General features: G+C 37.3%; 1 protein-coding gene across 1 annotated transcript in view; it reads right to left on the minus strand.

Moving 5' to 3' along the window:
• Positions 1-19,130, minus strand: part of RCOR3 (REST corepressor 3) — a 53,555-nt gene extending 34,425 nt beyond the window's left edge. The window contains exons 1-7 of the mRNA XM_007952908.2: positions 18,965-19,130; positions 18,517-18,573; positions 9,730-9,807; positions 6,229-6,281; positions 4,170-4,331; positions 2,676-2,800; positions 1,872-1,950 (exon numbers count right to left, since the gene is read on the minus strand). Coding sequence (XP_007951099.1) covers positions 1,872-1,950; positions 2,676-2,800; positions 4,170-4,331; positions 6,229-6,281; positions 9,730-9,807; positions 18,517-18,573; positions 18,965-19,130 — 720 coding nt within the window. The remainder of the gene's footprint in view (positions 1-1,871; positions 1,951-2,675; positions 2,801-4,169; positions 4,332-6,228; positions 6,282-9,729; positions 9,808-18,516; positions 18,574-18,964) is intronic.
• Positions 19,131-20,167: the final 1,037 nt, after the last annotated feature.

Raw genomic sequence — 20,167 nt, forward strand, 5'->3', positions numbered from 1 at the left:
AAACAGCAACTTTTATTCAAGATATACTATGTCCTATATATTATAGTAAGTGCTTTTATACACGTTGCCTCTTTGATTCACAAAACAATCCTATTATTTTCATTTTACCAATAAAAAAACAGGTTTAGAGGTTAAAAAATGACAAGCACTAAAGACTACACTGAGATTGGAAACTACTGTTTGTAGTAGCAACAATGTATATAATTGTGTCATTTTCTTGGGCTGTGCCTCTTATAACAAGAATAGTAACTGCTCCAGCTTGTGGGTTTATAGGGTTGGATGGGGTATAGCAGAAGGATAAAGGAAATGGGAGTTAAAGATACTAGGAAGACAGCAATTCAAGCTAGTTGATCACTGGGTCTATGGTTCAGGAAAATAAATGTAAGGAACAGACTGACAAACTTAGAGGAAAAAGTGAAAGAACCAAGGAATTTAGTATTATTTAGCAGTAATGATTAAAAATACAAAGTTGCGCTAAGAGAAGGATTTTTAAAATTTCATAGATGAAAGAGTTTAGGATGATGATAAGGGCCAGAATGGGCCTTGACAATGAATACCTGAAGAAGAACGAGCCATTAAATTGGACGAGGTCATGAATCTAGTAAATGCTAACTTTAAACTATCTCCAATTCCAGTATTCTTTTCATTATTCCACAACTACCTATACCTTGCAAATTTTATCCATCAACATGCTTTTATACATCAACTTTGCCTTTTTTTTTAATAGCGTTTTAATTCCTTGCCTTAATAGCAAGAGTATGAATATCAATACAGCCTTTCTTACTGATTTTAAATCATTATTGTCATTATATTGAAGATTATGAGTGCTTTTCTAGTTGGGATCTTCCAATAATGTTTCAAACACAAATGCATTAAGTTGCTAAGAGTAGGATGATAGCACAAAGGTGATAGTAAGGGCTAGAATTTAAGGGAGTTCCTGCTTGATACTTTCTGTGCAGGACAAGGTGAAGTTATTTGCCAAGTTTTATGTGGGGTAGAGGTATGGTAGGCAACGTGTAGAATTTCAATTTTCACTGCTGTCAATATATCTTAGTAGCAGGTATGCTAAGCCAACCAACCAACCCATTTCTGTCAAATTGATTCAGACTCATAGTGATCCTATAGGACAGAACAGAACTGCCCCATAGGATTTCCAAGGCTGTAAATCTTTACGGAAGCAGATTGCCACTTCTTTTTCCCACGGAGTGACTGGTGGGTTTGAGCTGCCAATCTTTCACTTGGTAGCCAAGTACTTTAACCACTGTGCCACTAGGGCTCCTGTAGATATGCTACTAATGTGTAATTTCCTGTAACATGGGACAAACAAAATGTTTGCAAGGAAAAGTGGGTAACAAACCCAAAAAGCTTAATTTTACCCTTATCTGAGAATGGTTATGTATCTTTTCCACAGATTAAAGACTATGGATCATGGCAGTTTTTACACTTCTCTGTGGTTGAGAAAACCAAAAATTACTTAAGCCACTAGCTAATTGGGGTTCTAGATAGTGCTGTAGTTCCAAAAACCTCTAATTAGCACTGCAATATTCCACTCCCTAAACCACTTTATGGAGTCCCTGAGTAGTACAAATGGTTAACCCATTCAACTACCAAAAGCTTAGAGTCCACTCAGAGTGGCCTTAGAATAAAGGCCTGATTGATCTACTTCTGAAATCAGCCACTGAAAACCCAACAGAACACAGCTCTATTCTGACAACACATGAGGTCTCCACGAGTCAGATGAACTAGATGGCAGATAGCTTTATTTAAACCCTTATATAATAAAGGTTTTTTCCCAATATCAAGTACTATTCATTATTTTTGAGTGAATTCGTAGAACAATAACAAGCACTCGAATTCATAATCATCATTACCTCTTTTTTGGCTTCCTTTTTAGGATCATAATCACTATCGTTTCCATCCATGGGGTGTGTTTCCTCCACATCATCATCACTGAGAAGAAAGATTAGTAAGCTTAATTCCCTCCTTTTAACTCTATTTCAGTCCTCTTATCACACTTTAATATACCCTGCTAATAATTTTACAAATAATTTTCAATGGAATAATAGTTGACCTTAGGAAGATGAACATAAAATTTAGATTTTTATAGTATTTAGAAACATTTAACCTTTGGACACATGGAATCACTTAGCTAAAAAAAGAGAGAGCGACTCAGTTGGAAATGGATTTAGAAAAAATTATTTGGGAAAGAGAACATGAACATAATTTTAGTTCTCTGGTCAGAGGATATAGACTGACCAAAACTAGTAAATAAAACGATTTTATAATACTAGAAAGGTTTAGTTACAATAATGTGGGCTTCTAGTTCCTCAGATAATTATAGAAAGAGCATCTTCCAAAGAATATATTCTATAATATATTCTAAATATATGAATTGATTATATCAATACTAACAGGAAACATTTGTGATTATTGCTAACCACAGCTCAAATATAATTCAGCTGGGACGTTTGCTGGTTACAATTAACAATTAAAGGGTTGAAGAGAGTTCTTACTATTAAGATCTCCGACCCCTCAGCTTTTCCTGTCAGAGCAGAAACAGATGTAAGGATAGGAAGTATTTATAAAATGTTGTGATAATTTTTCTGCTTTAGGAGATATAAGCAACCCAATGCACTGCCCCTAGCAATGTAATTAAATAAAGGCATCCAACCTACCTGTCACCCTGATTATGTCTATTAGCTAGTTTACGAGCCTGGCGATCCATCAAACTAGTCCTAGATCGAGTTTTTTTCCATGAATAGTAATATTTTACAAGGCTTGCAATTGTCTTATCTGGAAGCTTAAAAAAAAAAAAAAAACCAAACATATGTTAAATCAGCAAGTTTAAGTCATAAATTAATAAAATGACTAATATTTTTGATACACAGCAAATAAAAGCATTAATGAAAATGTCCATAGGTACCTTTATGAATTACAGAGCTAAGTGGTGCTGTTAAAGTCATAGTACCAGGCCAAACTACGTCATTTACATTTCTGAACAAATATTTCTATGTGTCAGGGAGGGGAAGGGATCACAACCTAATAGTCAGAATGGCCTTAGAAGTCCCCCAGCATAGCTATGTTAGTATTCAATTTTTTCCCCCCCAAAAAAGTGATTCAATTGTTTTTCCTCATCTGTGAAGTGGAACTTTTTCTATTTAGACAGAATTCATATACCATAACATTTATCATTTTAAAATGTACAATTCAATGGTTTGTAGTATACTCATATGTTGTATAACCACAGCTGCTAATTCTAGAACATTTTCATCACTCTCAAAAGAAATCTTGTACCCATCACCAGTCTCTCTCCATTCCTCCCTCCCTACAGCCCCTATTCTGGACATTTCATGTAAATGGGATCATATAATATGTAGCCTTATGTAGCTAGTGTCTTTTACTCATCAAATTCTTTTCAAGAAGAGGCATTCAATTCTTTAGCAGTAAATTTTTAAAATAATTTTAAGTCCAGGTTTTAAAATGATAAATAGCACAAACACACTTTACCCACTATTAAAGTCTTTGGGTATTACAATGACTAATGACCATGCACTGATTTGTCATACTGGCAAACAAGAATGTACACTCATCAAAAATTTCCTCTTCAATTATGGAAGACACCTAGATATATTTGCAAACACTGTCTAATTTCCACCCACTCAGGTTAAAAGAGTTTATTGCACAAAACTTCTCAAGGTTTATATTATTTTGACACAACACTAAAACATTTAAGCACCAGAAATATAAAGCAGTTTTTCTCCTTTAAAAAAAGCAGTAGCACTTGGATAAAAGTGAAATAAGAAATGATTGAAAATGGGCTTTCACAGCCAAAAGAACATAAGGTAGAAAACAAAATTCGAATAATAAAATATTAAACATTTAAAAATCCAATTGAAATTATGATTTTATTCCTGGAACTGAAAACGTATTTAGTAACCATTACATACATATTTAATCAAAATAAACACTAAATTGTTATTGTAAAATAGCACTTAACTTTCACACATTACAATGGTTACAGAAAATATGATTGTATGCAAATATGTCAATTTCAAAACTTTCTTAAAATTAAAATTGGAAAACTTTTTAATTTAATAATTAAGAAGTACTTAACAAAAGCATAAGATGTCATTCAAGTATGAATCACAGTAAGACCAAAATTACCATACCATTTGCTGAATCCTGTGAAAGCTCTTCCCATGAAAACTAAAGGCTTGTTCAAATAGGACTTTATCTTCCACTGTCCACTCATCCGGAAAGGGAGTGAAATTAGGGAGATCAGCAAGGGACTTCTCAATGTTATGTTTATGCCAGAACAACATGCCAAGTGCCTTTGAAGAGAAATCATTCCCCTTTGGTTTTAATGGACTTATGTTCCATCACACTTAAGAAAGTTTAACACAAATTAGGTTAAAATTTTAAGCCTGAAGTTCAACTGAAAATTCACTCACAGTTTAGGGCTTTTAATTAAGGGTACCCAAGTAGTAGAGCTCATTTTAGTTATTTCTTTTAAATCAGGGCCTCAGAACAGTGAATGTTCTTACATACCATATTTGCTGCAGAATCTAGGAAAAACAGTGAGCTGAGGAAAATGACTATAACTACTAAAGCGGGTTTGCAGGCTCATATCAAGACTTTTCCCCATTATTTATCCATTTGTTAATGTATTTTTAAAAATATGCAGAAAGGGAAATATATAATAAATCAATATTTGAGTGAAGCCTGAAACTATTAATTACAGCACAAAACCAAAAGCACTCAGTGGAAAGGGAATTTAGTAGAAAAATAATTAAATTTTAATTTTTCAGAAGTATATAATTTTTCAGAAGTATATAAGTATATATAAAAGGACTTCAACAGCAACTTTAACAACTTAATATTTTAACACTTTTTTTTAAAGTTCCTTATTATCATAATGCATACATAGAATTACTACAACTCTTAGCAATAACTTTAATGACTTGATCACCAAAGTTACTGGAAAGCCTGAAGTGGACACCTTCTGGTAATTCCGTAATTCTCCTCTCTATTATAAATAGGCCTTTATCTTTATCATAAAGTATTAAGTATTATTTAGAGGATAAGCTTTTATTTTTTGAAAAGAGAAACAGCAACTTTTAAAATAGTGAATTTGGAAGATAATTTATGAACTTTGGTAATGTTGTTGTTGTTGTTATTTGCCATCGAGTCGGCCCCGACTCATAGCGACCCCTCCTTGGGTTTCCGAGGCAGTATCACTACGGAAGTAGGAATGCCCAACCTTCCTTCCGAGGAGTGGCTGGTGGGTTTGAACTGCCAGCCTTCTGGTTAGCAGTCAAGTGCCTTAGGCACTATGCTACCTTTAAAACGAATGTGAAAAAAAAAACATATAGCAGTCACATATTAAAGGATTAATGTTCTCAAATAAGTCTTAAACCAAAAGTCAAGGCTTAAAAACAAAATACACAATTAAAAGCTTCAAAATCCACACAAAAAAAATTAACTTCATTTGGAAAGAAATGCCAATTTCACATTAATTATGTTACTTTATTATACTTTATACTTACCAAGTATAAAAAGATCTGGGTAATCCAGGTTACAAATATCTTTCATAGTCTAAAAACAAATCTGCCTATTCTGATAAAGACCGATATACACAGTTGAGATGAGATTTAAGAATGTTTAATTAATTCCTTTATCCATGTTTTATACTCTCTCATAACTAGAGATAATGAACCATATACATTGGCCTATTAAAGTCATCTAACCAAACAAAATAAAATAACCTCTTGTGAATGATTTCATTCAAAATTAAAATCTTACATATTTCTTTAAATAGTAAGCTTAACTTTTAGATCTCCCGGATCAAAAAGTCAAAAGAAAATTACCTATATTCTTCATTTTCAAACAACTGTTTTAAAATTCTATTAATGTATATTTACCCCAAAATATATCAAAACTTATTTCTCATTTTGAGAAGCACCTGCTAGAGTAATCCTAAAGGCTTTTAGATACTTTCAGAACTCAAAGCAGAATAGGAAACAAAGGTATTGAGAGAAAAGTGCTCAGGCATTTGAGATAAATAATGTTTATAAAAGGAATATCCTTACTAATGAAAAGGTCAAACTTTGCCAGAACCTTTGTGGTATCTATGTATGTACTTTCTTAGGATAGAAACTATCATTAGATATTCTTTGGATTTGGTAAACTCTGAGGCAAACCTTAATACTAAAATGTTTCTCTACGTACCTGCTCCACATTGTAGCCATGCTTTTCCTTTGCAATTGCAATATACTCATCCACTGTAACAAAATGTTATATAATTAATTATTTTCATTTATTTCATTTGTCAAGATCTACTTTTTTAACAAAGCAAACAAAATATAGTCCAGGAATAAAAAAAAAATAGCCAAAGCCATCTTCCATGAAATGTTATGAGAGGCTTTCAATTATATAAACAAGACCAAAAGCTCACCGAAAATTTTTAGTATCACTCATGTCTATATGACCATATATCATATACTCATTCAATTCAATGACATTATTATAATTGTTTTTATGCAGAAAAAGACCAATGTGTGGATAGCCAATAGACCCTAATTACAATGTAAAATGTTAGGATAATTTCTTGATTTTCTGTTCCATTCCTTATTTGAAGAAATTGGACTGTTTAAGACACTCTTGTATTTCGAGTTGCCTCAAAGCCTTTTCCACCACATTTCTGACTACTCCATAAAGGATGGTTTATCTATAGTTTTGCCAGCTGTAAACATAAGAGTGATTGAAATATTTAAACATACTTCAGCATACTTACGCAGAAGCATGTTTAAATGTATCACTCTTATTATGTTCACAGCTGGCAAAACTATCCCTATTAGGAGCCCTGGTAGAGTAGCGCCTAAGGCATTTGACTGCTAACCAGAAGGTTGGCGGTTCAAACACACCAGTCACTCCTCAGAAGGAAGCCGGCGCAATCTACTTCCATAGAGATACCTCCTTGGAAACCCAAGGCAGGGTCACTATGAGTCAGAGTCAACTCAATGGCAGTGAGTTTCAATATCCTTATAGTGAGCCCTGGTACCACAGTGGTTAAACTGCTCAGCTGCTAATCAAAAGGTTCGCGCTTCAAAGCCACCAGTCATTCTCTGGGAGAAAGATGTGGCAATTTGTTTCCACATGGATTTACACCCTTGGAAACCCCACAGGGCAGTTCTACTCTCTTCTGTAGGGTTGCTATGAGTTGGAACAACTAGGTGGCAGTGAGTTTGGTTTTGGTTTTTCAGTATCTAAAATTTTCTTCAGCTTTTCCTGTTTGTTTTATAAGAGGTATTTGAGTATTCTATTTTCATTCATCTTCCATGTGTAATCAAGTTAACAGGATTATTTAGATAAGTGCTGCTTCAATAATGACATATTGGCTATTTCAAAGTCTCACTGCTCAGAAGTCTACCATTTCACATTCAGTAGAACTAAGTTTTGTGTGAAGTCCACATAGTCATTCCTTCTTGATCCTTTAAAGTAAATGTAGAGATAGGGAGAAAGTGCCCTCAGAGCAAGCCCTGGTGATGCAGTCATTAAAGCACTTGAATGCTAATTGTAAGGTTGGCAGTTTGAATCTACCAGCTGCTCTGCAGGCAAAAATGTGGCAGTCTGCTTGCATAAAGATTTACTGTCTTGGAAACCCTCTGGGCAGTTCTACTCTGTTCTACAGGATACTATGTCTTGGAATCAACTTGATAGCAGTGGAATGTGTGTGTGTGTGTATAAATATATATTTATATGTACACATGTATGTATGTATATATGCAGTAAGTTTATAAATATATATATATATATATATATATATATATATATATTTTTGACCAACAGTGGTTAGGAATTCTGATCCTGGAACAGGTCATCTTCATGGGTTTGAGTTTCAGCCATGTTAACTTTTTGATTCTGAGCAAGGTGCTCGATCTTTCTGTACCTCTATTTTCTCATTTTAAAATGGTGATAAAAACAATGCTTTCCTCCTAGGATTAAATGAATTAATATATGTAAAGTGCTTAGAACAGCACCCAGCAGGCACATTATAAGTACTTTATAAGTATTTCTTATTATTCTATCAGTAGAGTACAATGTTATATATGAATATGCTATTATAATAATAATGTTATCAGAATGACAACTTTCTTTTATGGATGTTACATGTTCCCAAGAGTAAGCTTTTGGTGCAGAACATACCAATGTTACACTTTGTTTAGAACCCATAGGACCTAAAACATAAGACGGGTCTAAATACATGCTGATTAACAAAAATGTCTTACATTCCTACAGAAGCTAAACAATACCAATAGACCTGTGGGGTTCTCAACTGTGGTTATGCATTAGAACCACTGAGAGAACTTTTAAAAAATAAGATATTCAGCTTCCACCCCTGATAATTCTGATTTAATTAGCTTGATACAGTGACCAGATATTTTTTTTTTTTTTAGTTTCTCGAGTTATTCCAATGTGTAGCCAGGGCTGAAAACTACTACCCTGGATCTTCAGTTGAACATTTCAAATGAACACTATGTTACCAGCACATATTAGCTTTAGAATTTTGTTTTCCACTTTGCTAAGAAATGCACCAATGCAAAAAACAAAATGCAAAAACAGCAAAATTCAATGATGTGCTGATGCTTAGTTTGTGAATGAAAACCTCTGACATAACGAGGACTAAACCAGAGAATCCCAACAGTCTCTTTCAAGTTTCTCAATACATAGTCCAAGGCCAACTGAATAACTTCCTATTTTCTGTTAAGAAGGCCTCAAAGACATATGATCCATAGATTACTAGGTAGATCTTTTGCTGGGTTTCTAAATCTCTTAAAGAGAAAGAATTACCAGGTATGCAGAAGCATACTCAGCTGTCAAGTTTTAGTTCTCTTATTGCATCAGTAACTGTGATTAAACTTACTAAGCACACAACATGTTGTTGTTATGTGCCATCAAGTCGGCCCCAACTCATAGCGACCCCTCCTTGGGTTTTCAAGGCAGTATTACTACGGGACATCTTTAATTTTTAGGGGACTAAATAACCACCATGGAACATCTTTAAGATGTTAGTAAATATTTAGAAAAAACAAGCTTAGTTTTCAGCTTCCAGAATAGATGTTCAATGTTGTTTTATAAATTCAATGATAACTACATGGAGGGTGGGGATCTTAGCGTTGTTTGTTACCTGCATGTTTCCTATATCTGATGTGCCGCAAAGGATCAGGTCTGCTACATCACACTGAAGTCTAAAGTCACACCAAGAAGTACATGGTCAATGATCCGGAAGGTCTCCGTCCAGAAATGGAGAGCACAAAGATGACCTGATGGCTGCTGAAGTCAGTTCTTTCCCCTTTTCCTCTTTATAATGGTAATGATAGTGGACTTTGAAGTTTGAAGGCATTTCTTTACAGCTCCTTATACTGAGGAAAAGCCTGTGCAGATGTCTATATAGTAATTCCCTTTCCTGCTTGAGGATTTAAGCAGCAATGCCATCAGATCCTAGGTTTGTTCATTCTTCATGGGCCTGACAAATTGGAGTGATCAACCCACTATCTTTCAAAAGGAAAAACACTCTAATATAACAACCTCCATTAAAAAACCAAAACAATAAAGACAAAATGTTTTTCTTATAAGAATCTAAGAGGTCGCCCCAAAACAAATATAAGCAGCATTTTTAATCAGCTGATGATTACTGTTCACATAAACATTCAATTTCAGAAAACTTACATTTGGCATCTGGGATACTGTGATATGGAGACCATACAAGCATTCCTCCATTGTCTTTATCCGTATATTTTGTAGCACCTAGGTAAAAAATTAATTACACTGAATATGATGGATTTCACTTACTTTCAAAATAAGTATAAACAACGTTAAGCTTTATTTCTATTTTAGTACAGTACCTGCAAAGGAAGACAAAGAAACAAAGGGAAAAAGAAAGATTTACATTAAATATAGTAAATACCATTTCGGGAAATGAAGGGATTTTGCAGATGCCGAAGCATACATAAAAAATAGACTAGTTTTGTGCTCAAATATTTTCTTAAGTACATTATATATCCTTGCTTTATAGAAGACAATTAATCTGATTTAATCTTTTATACATTACTTAGAGGTCATCATTTAAAAAACTGACTTTAATTTAAGCAAGTAATGCTTCAGGTATTGTTTTGCCCCATTATCTAAATGGGTCAGGTTTATAATACTTGTGCCTGCTTTTTTATGATTTCTATTTAATCTTATTCCTCACTAAAAGTCTGCTAGCTATTCTTCTTTAAACAATTTCATTTGTTACATTTTGTTTATAAAAGTATCACAGGTTCAGTGTAAAAAGAAAGCTAAATCAAAGATACAAAAGTTAATAATGCTATTTATTCTTAATGCAACCTGAGAGTCTGTTTTTAATCTAGAGGAATATGCCTGTTTCTAATTTATTTCTAATCTGTTGTTATCTAGAAAGTCAGGAAAATCAAGCCCTATTACTGCTTATGCACAGGAAGACAGCTTAGGGGGCAGGAGTGCATGGAGGGATGGACACAAGGAAGAGGTAACTATGGCGAAGAAGTGGGAGGGGAGCTGTTACCTTGTGGTAAATTGTGGTCAATGTCATGAGACAAAGTGTATGTGAACTGCTGTGTGGAAAGTGAATTTGCTCTGTAAATTTTCACCCAAATCACAAAAAAAAAAAAAAAAAAATCAAGCTCTATTAAAACTGCATGTAAATTAATAAATAGAATGAATGAAAAGTCTGACATCTAAGTTAAGAACATGCATGGAGGTTCTGGCTTCTATTTTAATTTCTCAGTGATCTTTTCCTGACTTCTTCCTAACTTTTAATTGCAGTTAAGTTACTGAAAACTATCAACAAACGAGAAAATCAAAGACACAAGGAAACAAATTTATAGATCAACCATGTGAACCTCAGCCTCCATGACCTTGAGTCCAGAACTAGTGGTGCCTGGTTACCACTGCCCACTGCTCTGAAAGGGCTCACAAGAGAAGGTCCCCGATAGAGTTGGGGGGAAATGTGGAACAAAATTCAAAATCTTAAAAAATTACATCTTATTGATCTGAAAAAGACTGGCGGAACCTCTGAGACTATGGCCCTTAGACACTGTTCAAGCCCAGAACCAAACTCACTCCTGTGGCTCAACTTTCAGCCAAACAATAGGCAGGTCTATATGGTGAACAATAACACGGGGGAGGTATGTGCTCCTTAGAACAACCAATCATAACGAGATTAAAAGGGTAGCATTTGCCCAGAGATAAAGCTCAGGAAGCAGAAAGTGATAGAAAAGAAAGATCAAGGGAAACAGTAAAACACAAGGAGGAAATGGGAAGAGTGCTGTTACATTGTAGGGACTGTAATCAATGTCATGAATCAAAATGTGTATGAACTGTTGAATGAGAAACCAATTTGCTCTGTAAATTTTCACCCAATTCACAGTGTTTTAAAAAAATAATAAGCTATCAACAAATGAAGCACTGCTGGCACATATTTTAAGACTTGCTCATGAATACAAGTCTGGGTGGTGCAAATGGTTAGCACAGCTATTAGCTGAAAAGTTAGAGGTATGAGTTTACCTAGAGCACTTTGGAAAGAAGGCCTGGCAATTCACTTCCAAAAATTCACCCACTGAAAACCCGATGGAGCACAGTTTTACACTGACAAAGATAAGGTCATGAGTTAGAATCACTTGATGGTAAACAGTTTAGTTTTTTGCCTATGTCATATTTTCACCAGCCATTCCTCGGAAGGAAGATGGGGCAATCTACTTCTGTAGTGATACGGTCTTGGAAACCCAAGGAGGGGTCGCTTTGAGTCAGATTCGACTCAACGGCACATAACAACAACATGTTGTATTTTATTTTTATGAGGTATTGATAGCTGACAGTAACTAATGCCAGAATTCCCAAATCATTCTCAAAAAATTAACATAGAATTCTGAGATTAAATTGTAATCACTTATAAAGTTATTAGATATTTGGAATAAAAAACGTTCAGTTATAGAAGTGAGGGAGCTACAGCTATGTAATCTACAACTACATACATTACCACTGTTAAGTTCTATCAGTAAATTTTAGTTGAAGGTTGATACACTGTTAATGAAATACAAAGGTAAAATTGTTTTAAAATTATATCTATTTTATTATTAGGAAAAATTAAGGATGGAGGAAAAAAAATCAGGAAAAACAATGTACTAGAAAAAATGATCATTACAAATTTTAATAAAAGTTAAAACCTACTGTGCTTTCCCACAACTATTTTTCATAAAAGAACAGTAACAGGAGCTTAGAATTCAAGAAAATACAAGTTAGAAGTTGATTATTAAAATATATTCAAGGAAAATACATTTTAAAATGCTTTTTAAAAACTTCAGTACTAAGATATACATATTTTTAACCATGTAACTAAACATCCTAAAGCAAAATTGCCAAACTGCTCAGGAAAATAAAACATAACCTGGGTCAGAGGCCTTTATTTAATTAATTAAATCTACTGCTTTTCCCGTAAATATCCTAAACGAAAATCTTTTAACATGCACAATGGATTGTTACAATAAGATCACTTAAATCCTACTCAGTAAATATTAGAATGTAACAAAGAAAAGTCTACATTAAGCCTCAAGTCTTAGTAGCATATTATAGTTAATATTTAAACATTTTCCTTGAACCTCATTCTTACATTGCAGAAAATGATTTCATTTGTCTACATACTATTTTTTATTCTTAGAAAGATACAAAGTATTTTCTACAGATTTCCTCCATGAAGAGGAACAGTTATATTTATCCCAAAATTCTTAGCATTGTAATTAAGGGCCTGATCTGGCAGAAACTGGCATCCAAGCTGTAGGAACTAACTGGTCTTCTAAATTGCGGGATTGTATGGAAGTCCTATCTGGTAGCAGAGAATCCCTAATTAGGCACTTTAGAAATACTCTTTTCCTAATGCGGAATGAGGAGCTCTGGTAGCTTAGTTCCTAAGGCACTTGACTGCTAACCAGAAGGCTGGCGGTTCAAACCCACCAGCCACTCCTCAGAAGGAAGATGGGGCAACTATTTCCGTAGTGATACTGCCTCGGAAACCCAAGGAGGGGTCGCTATGAGTCAGGTCTGACCCAACGGCACATTAACAACAACAATCCTGAATGTGCCAACCAGGCCCAAAAGAAGACTGATGCTCGCAGGAAATGAAAGATATTTTAATGTAATTAATGGTTAAGAGTGTGGACAGCTCTGCCACTTACTAGATGTTTCACCTTGCACAAATCTACTTAACCCGTCTGTACCTCTTTCTCATCATCTGAAAAAACAGGTATAGTAAGAGTACCTACTTTACGGAGTTGCTCAAAGAATTAAATGAATTTATACGTAAAGCACCTGGCATACTATAAAACATAATTACTACTATCATATTCTTATTAAAGATAGTTCTTTCCTTACCCTGGTAAACACTTCTTTTCAGCCACCAATCTACTACAAATAAATAAATAAACCTAATGTGGCTATAACTCAAATGGCTAATGCTCATGCTCACCAATCCATGAAGTACACTTGAATGGCTGATATGATCTTGTTTTTCTGAAACTCAGACATGATTCCTCTTCTATAAAAGTAACTTGTATTATTAAAAACAATTCATCTACCCTCCCCGGACGTTTTCCATCCAATTAAGTTTTACCTTATAAAGATGGAAATGAATATTTAAAGTACATAAAACAAATTTATTTAATTTTTACCTGTAGCATTATTTAAGACTATACCTCAAAACTGTGTGATAATCAAAAATAATGCCAAGAATAAAATTTGACTAGCAATAATAATTAAAGCTTACAAGTATAATATCTCCCAAGTGGATTTAAAAACAAACCAAAATCTAGACATCAAACTATGACAATTTTAAGACTTAGTGGTATATCAGTTCTGACATTAAAACTGTTGTACAGTTTTAAAAAGTATTAGATAAAATTCTTGAAAGTTAGATCTCAACTGGAGTTGGTGAAGTACGTTTATGTGACTACTAAGAAAAAACAATTAAGAAGCAAAAATAAAATGTGATTAAGCTGGGGTTTCTCTATCGGTACCAAATTTCAATATGAAAATTAAAATATTTTATTAATTTTCACATTTCCTGAAAGAGATACAAAACAAGGACTTTGATAGAGATCATGGAATAAATATACTACATAAACACTTAAATTTGTAAAATATTAAGAAGCTCTAAATATTTTTTAAAAATTCTATGCATATACAGGCACTGAATAATATACTTAATATCACCAACTTCCAACTAGGGTACACAAGGCTTTCCAAGAAGTACATGAGTATGAATATGTTTTAAGGGGAGCAATTTTCAGAGCTGTAACTTCCCTATGTTCTCTTTTGCAAGACTGATCTGCCGAAGAACTGACTTGCATTCTAGGCTATATGTGCTGGTCCTACTTTTCCACCTTTCTCTTTACAAATGCCTTTTTCTTATTTTAAGAGAGAAAGGCAAATCTCTCACTTATCCCAAATCTTACAAGAAGAGTAGACTGCTGAAAATTTTCAAACCTCCAGGGCACCAAACACTGTTACCAGGGATCTCTTTCAATCATGATCACTATAATTTTAATCAATTATGTATAAATAATTATAATAACTTAAGCCAGAAGAGATTTAACTTAGAAGTTTATGCTCACAAGAATACATATTCTGGTGGTAGGGGATACGTGATTAATAAAGTGCTTCCAAGTACAAAAAATGTATTATGGAAGATAATAGTCCATGAGGAAAGTACATGGAAATGGTATTAAAGACAAACTGGAACAACGTAAACTTTCAGTCTGTTAGAAGCCTGTTGAAGTACTTTGTAAAACAGGTACTATCAAATCATTATAGTATTTGTGTTTAATTATATGCATTTAAAATAAGAACATAACAGCTTTATTTCAAAGTGTTAATATTCCCAATACACTGGAGATTACATTCTTCAACTCACAGGGAAAACCAGATGTCAACTTAAAAATATGTGAGAGAAACCCTTTTCAAATTTCTTTTGTGAATATACAAGCAAAATATTTTGAAGACCACTGCTTTATATACATTCATTTTCACTTAACCTTATAATTTAGTTATTGTCTCCCTTTTACAAATGATGAAACTAAGGTCTGGACAAGCCAGGGAGTTCATCCAAGGTCACTATGTCTTCTTAGCTTAAATGCATATAAGAGGTAACACTCTTAATCACCACACAAGACTGCTCCTCATAATATAAACATATTAAGTAAGGACGAGAAAAAAGCTGAGAAGACCTAGTAAAGAATCAAGCAAAAAAAAAATCACGTAACAATCAGAAATCTGGTTAGTGAAGCATAACCCATGATTAGCAATGGTCCCTTAATTAAGGCAAACCTTCCTAATCTCCTAACCTCAGTAATTTCTGCATAAATCTTAATTCTTGTTAAGATTTTTTAAAAGTCAGCTCAATAATTCATTCGTTCTGTGCTTAATTCTAATACCATCACTATCATCTCTTCCAGTAAAGGTATCTTCCACAAAAAAAAGTCCTCTTTTATTATTCCTGCATTCTGAAAATAGTAACATTGGCACTCAAGGCATTCTTCCTCCAAATGACTAGAAGGGCTATGGGTGAACAATCACTACAGAGTGGTTTACGATCCTAAAGATAATGGAATGAGAAAGAGAAAAGGAGAGGAGATGACAATTTCTCAATTTTTATCATCAATTAACAAATATCCTTTTTCTATTTTTATTTTTCCAAAAAAAAATGTTTATATTATAAACTTAACTGAAATACTTAATTATATTGAATTGATATGAAACAACAACTTCAAACACCAGCACAACACAAATGTCACCAGCAGTACTAGCTGAATAACACAGAGGTTTGAAATTCTCTGGTAAAAGTCTCTAATAATTGATAATTTACACTGGCTTGACCAGGTTGACCTATAATCATATAAAAGTCCACCTAAACTTAAATAGTTAACTGGTTTTATTTTTGTCTTTGGGTTCAATTTTCTTCTAGAGAAGATTACCGAGGAGAAAATGAGTATGTGAATTTAAGGAATGTGATATTTATTATTCTAAAAAGTAGTATCAAGTCTAAATAAATTGAAAATGACTAATTATTTTAAAAACAGTAGTAACTTCAAGATTCTTCCACAACATTCTTTTTAGGTTTAAAACAAGCACAATATGATGATTGAGAAAGTTGGATAACTCAAATATTGGCTGTGCGTAAACTACCTAAAGTGTTCTGCATCTCTTAAAAATTATTCTCCAGATTTTTCAAACTGTCCCAATGCTTAGTTTATCATAAAACAAAAAATGCTTCACAGCGATCAGGACCTGGCATGTGTGAGTTTGTTCCAGAATAAAATCTGGCTCTTAAATACACTACATTGTTGTTGTTATGTGCCATCGAGTCGGACCCGACTCATAGTGACCCTTCCTTGGGTTTCCGAGGCAGTATCACTACGGAAGTAGATTGTCCCATCTTCCTTCCGAGGAGTGGCTGGTGGGTTTGAACCGCCAGCCTTCTGGTTAGCAGTCAAGTGTCTTAGCCACTATGCTACCAGAGCTCCTAATACACTACATACCTCCTAATAAACGTGTTCAGAAAGAACACAAATTTTTGTATAGCTGCCTAATCAGTTAATATTGACTCATAAACCTTCCTAACGGGGTAAAGAGAAAAGCGCAGAATAGCAATGGAAGCCCCAATTCAGAAAAGCGTAGATGTATCTATAATCCTAACTGTAATTATGAAATTTAACCTTTATTGAATAACTAACTGCATGTGTCCGGTGTGTTATTCTCATTTAATTCTGACAAGAACGCCATGAAGTAGTTTTTATTTCCATTTTACAGCTAGGAAAATTGAGACTCAGGGAAGGCCAATGACTTGGTTAAAGCACAAAATAAAGAGTTGGGAGTTAGAAATTCAATTCCATCTATCTTAAATCCAAGCATGCTCTTTACAAATGTCAAGCTAAAATCTGAGGATTTCTGTCATCTAGGCAGAAATCTCATGACCACCAGTAATGGCTAAGTGTCCTTCACCTACTAGCCACATCAATGAAGAGAATTAGTTTCATAAAACATGTAAAATTATTTGAAGATCACGACAGGATGATAAGCGTTGAAAACAATGCATTAACATCCATGTTATCTAGAAGATGACCAAAATCTAGTGAGCATTCTTGTATCACTGTTTTTATCTATTGGACAATAGACTGCCCTGATAATCCTTTTAACACACAATTTTACCTTCCTTTTTTGAGACAGGAAAAGCCAAGAGTCACCCTGCCACTCTGCTACCTAAATTCCTTAAATGGTTGCTAAATATAATTTTGCATTGCTCTACTGGGGAGAGGAGGAACAAAATACCTATCTATACCCTATAATCAAATAAAGATGCCGTTTCCCCTAAGAAAATACAAGTAAGCTCTTTCACGTATAACACAGAATTCAAAAGTCCGACACAGCCAACGTTATAAGCAGTGGGCACTGGGCAAAAATTGACCAACTGTCTTAAAAAAAAAAAAAAAAAAAAAGGCCATTTTCAAAATCTATCCACAGCCTTAACTGAGAGGGTCTGGATCAGGGATGGGAGGGAGAAGGAAGCACGCTCCACTCCAAGAGAGGCTCCAGCAAGGGCGCCTCCATATGCGGAACTCTCGCCCAATCCCCGTCCAGGCAGAAATCCCGTGACCGCCAGAGAGCCTGTTTGGAGAAAAGTAGACAGGGAGCCCGCAAGCTGGGTTGGCAGAGGACGCTGGAACCTGGCTGCTCGAGGAGAAAATGTCTCCTTGGCAGCTACAGCCACTGTCCTGTGGTCTGACTTCCTAGGGTTGGGTAGCCAGCGAGGTGTGCCTCTGGCGTTTCCCCACCTCCTTCTCCCACCCCTTTATCTCCGGGGTTCCTACACTGTGCAGAGAGATGCCGCGACCCAAGCTACTCCACCTAGCCAAAAAAGAAAGAAAACCCCGAATGTGCGCGGGTCGGGCAGGGCTCGCCCTTGGCTTTGGCTGGTGACAGCAGCCCAGGCACCCACCGCCCTTGCCGAGCGCAGCCCTTGGCTCCCGGGGGCCGGTTATGTGGCAACTGACATTTGCTGGGTTCTTCCACACACATCCCTCACACCCTCCTCCAGTTGCTCCTCCTCCGGCCTCAGACCCCCCTCCCCAACCAGCCAAGGGCCATCTTCCTCTGCTCACCCCGACCTCTCTCCAGGCTCAGGGGGTAGGAAGGCGTTGCCACCAGCGGGCAAGTGGCTTCCAAAGGCAACCATGTTAACCTTGCAATGCACACATCTGCCCACACGCCCTGTGTCACAGCCCTGCCAAGACTAGACAGCCTCCCCGCCAGAGATGCCTGCCCATCCCAAGCCCGCATCCACTCCCAACCCCATATCCAGACCCCTACCCCGCCCGCACTCTATCCCTTCCACCCAAAAGCAATCGCAGAAAAGGAAACACATAATTTTGTTTGAGGAAATATATCTACCTGGATCAAATTCAGGGATCCGAGCTTGGTATTCAGCTCCGACTCTCATCCCAACATCTGCAAGGTAATGCCAAAAAAAAAAAGAAGAAGAAAAAAAAAGAGAAAGAGAAGAGAAAAGAAAAAGAGACACTTAATAAAATATAAAAATTGCTTGGGTAGGAAAGCAGCAGCAGCAGAGGTGGATGGGAAGATATTAACTCCGGGCACTCCGGGAGATGGCAGCGGATGGGGGCGGGGAGCGGGGGGGGGCGGAGGGTTGAGGATTGGTCGAGGGCGGAGGGACGGGGGTCGCGGGGGGTGCTGCTGCACTGCACCGGGAGTTCGAGGCTACCGCAGCGCCCGGGCTCGGAGAGGAGGGAGGGCGGGAGCGAGGCGAGGGGAGGGGGCTGGGGGAGGGGTGGAGGAAGGGGGGCAGGCGGGCTGGCGGGGAGGAGTTCGAGGCTACCACCGTGTTCGTCGTCGCTGCTGCAGCCGCTCTCGGGCTCCGAGTAGTGCAGCCCGCCGTTGGTGGACGAGGCGCCGCTGCCACCGCCGCCCGCCGGGCTCTTGGCGCTGCCGTTGGCCGATCGGTTCTTCCCCAGTAACTCGGGCCCTTTCTCCATCATGCCGGGCATGGTAGAAAAGGGGAGGGGGAAAGGTGAGGGAAAGAGGTAGGTGTCAGGGTGAAGGGGGAGATGGCTTATGATTGCGGGCGGGAGGAAAAGGAGGAGGAGGAGAAGGCGGAGGAGGAGGAGGAGGGTGTTAATATGGAGCCGCCATAACCGCCCCGGTCCGGCAGTAGCGCAGTCGCCTCACAACAACCCGCCCCGGCCCCGCCTCTCTCCCCTCCTCCCACCGCCTGCCGCCCGCCCCGCACAGTCCCCGGCGCCCCTCTCGGCCGCGCCGCGCTCTACTCCGCCTCCGGTATCACTCCGCCCCGCAGGGAGGTTCCGGCCGCCGGGGAGGGGGGGTGGGCCGCAGGAAAAGTGGGGGAGGGGCGGGGAAGCCCGGCTTGCAGACGGGCAGGGCAACCCCAACCGAGCAGTAATAGAATCGCCGCAGAGGCGTGGCAGCCTCTTCAGGTTCCCTCCTAGGGGGCGCTCTGAACCGCGGGCTGGAAGTGACCGCGAGGGAGCGGGACTTTTTGCCCTCTCAGGGCGGAAGAAACGCGGTCAGACTAAGAATGGACAGGCGCGACCTGAGTGCTGGTGTCGGGAGCAGAACCGCGGCCCCCCTTTTTGTGGATGGGGCTGCGGGTCGTGGCTGCCGAGCTGGTTATGGCTGGAGCGCTTCCCTTTTCAGATATTGCGGCCGATTGGCCGCTCGGTTCCTCAGGCAAAGACGACCTACTCGCTCGCCGTGGAGTCGGGAAGTCTAGCAGGTCGGCCTTCCGATTCCGAGGCCCAGCCGGCGAGAGAAGGCGACTCGATCATAATTATCTGGACTCTAATCATCTGGATTTTTTGCTTTTGACCCTCTGAACTGGGACCTAATTCCCTGGAGAGACTGGGGGTGGTGAGAGAATTTTCTGCAGCTGAGCAATGCAGCTGTGTTTTGCTAAAAGGTGTCTTTTTCTTTGAAAAAACAAAAACATTTCTCCCTGTCTTTTTTTTTCACTTTTTATTTTTTCGTTTTCTTGTTTTAGTAGAGCATGAATGCTGTCGAGAGGGAA

This window comes from Orycteropus afer, unplaced genomic scaffold (genome assembly GCF_000298275.1).
Source record: "Orycteropus afer afer isolate SDZICR_OR568_19922 unplaced genomic scaffold, OryAfe1.0 scaffold00013, whole genome shotgun sequence".
Taxonomy (NCBI): domain Eukaryota; kingdom Metazoa; phylum Chordata; class Mammalia; order Tubulidentata; family Orycteropodidae; genus Orycteropus; species Orycteropus afer.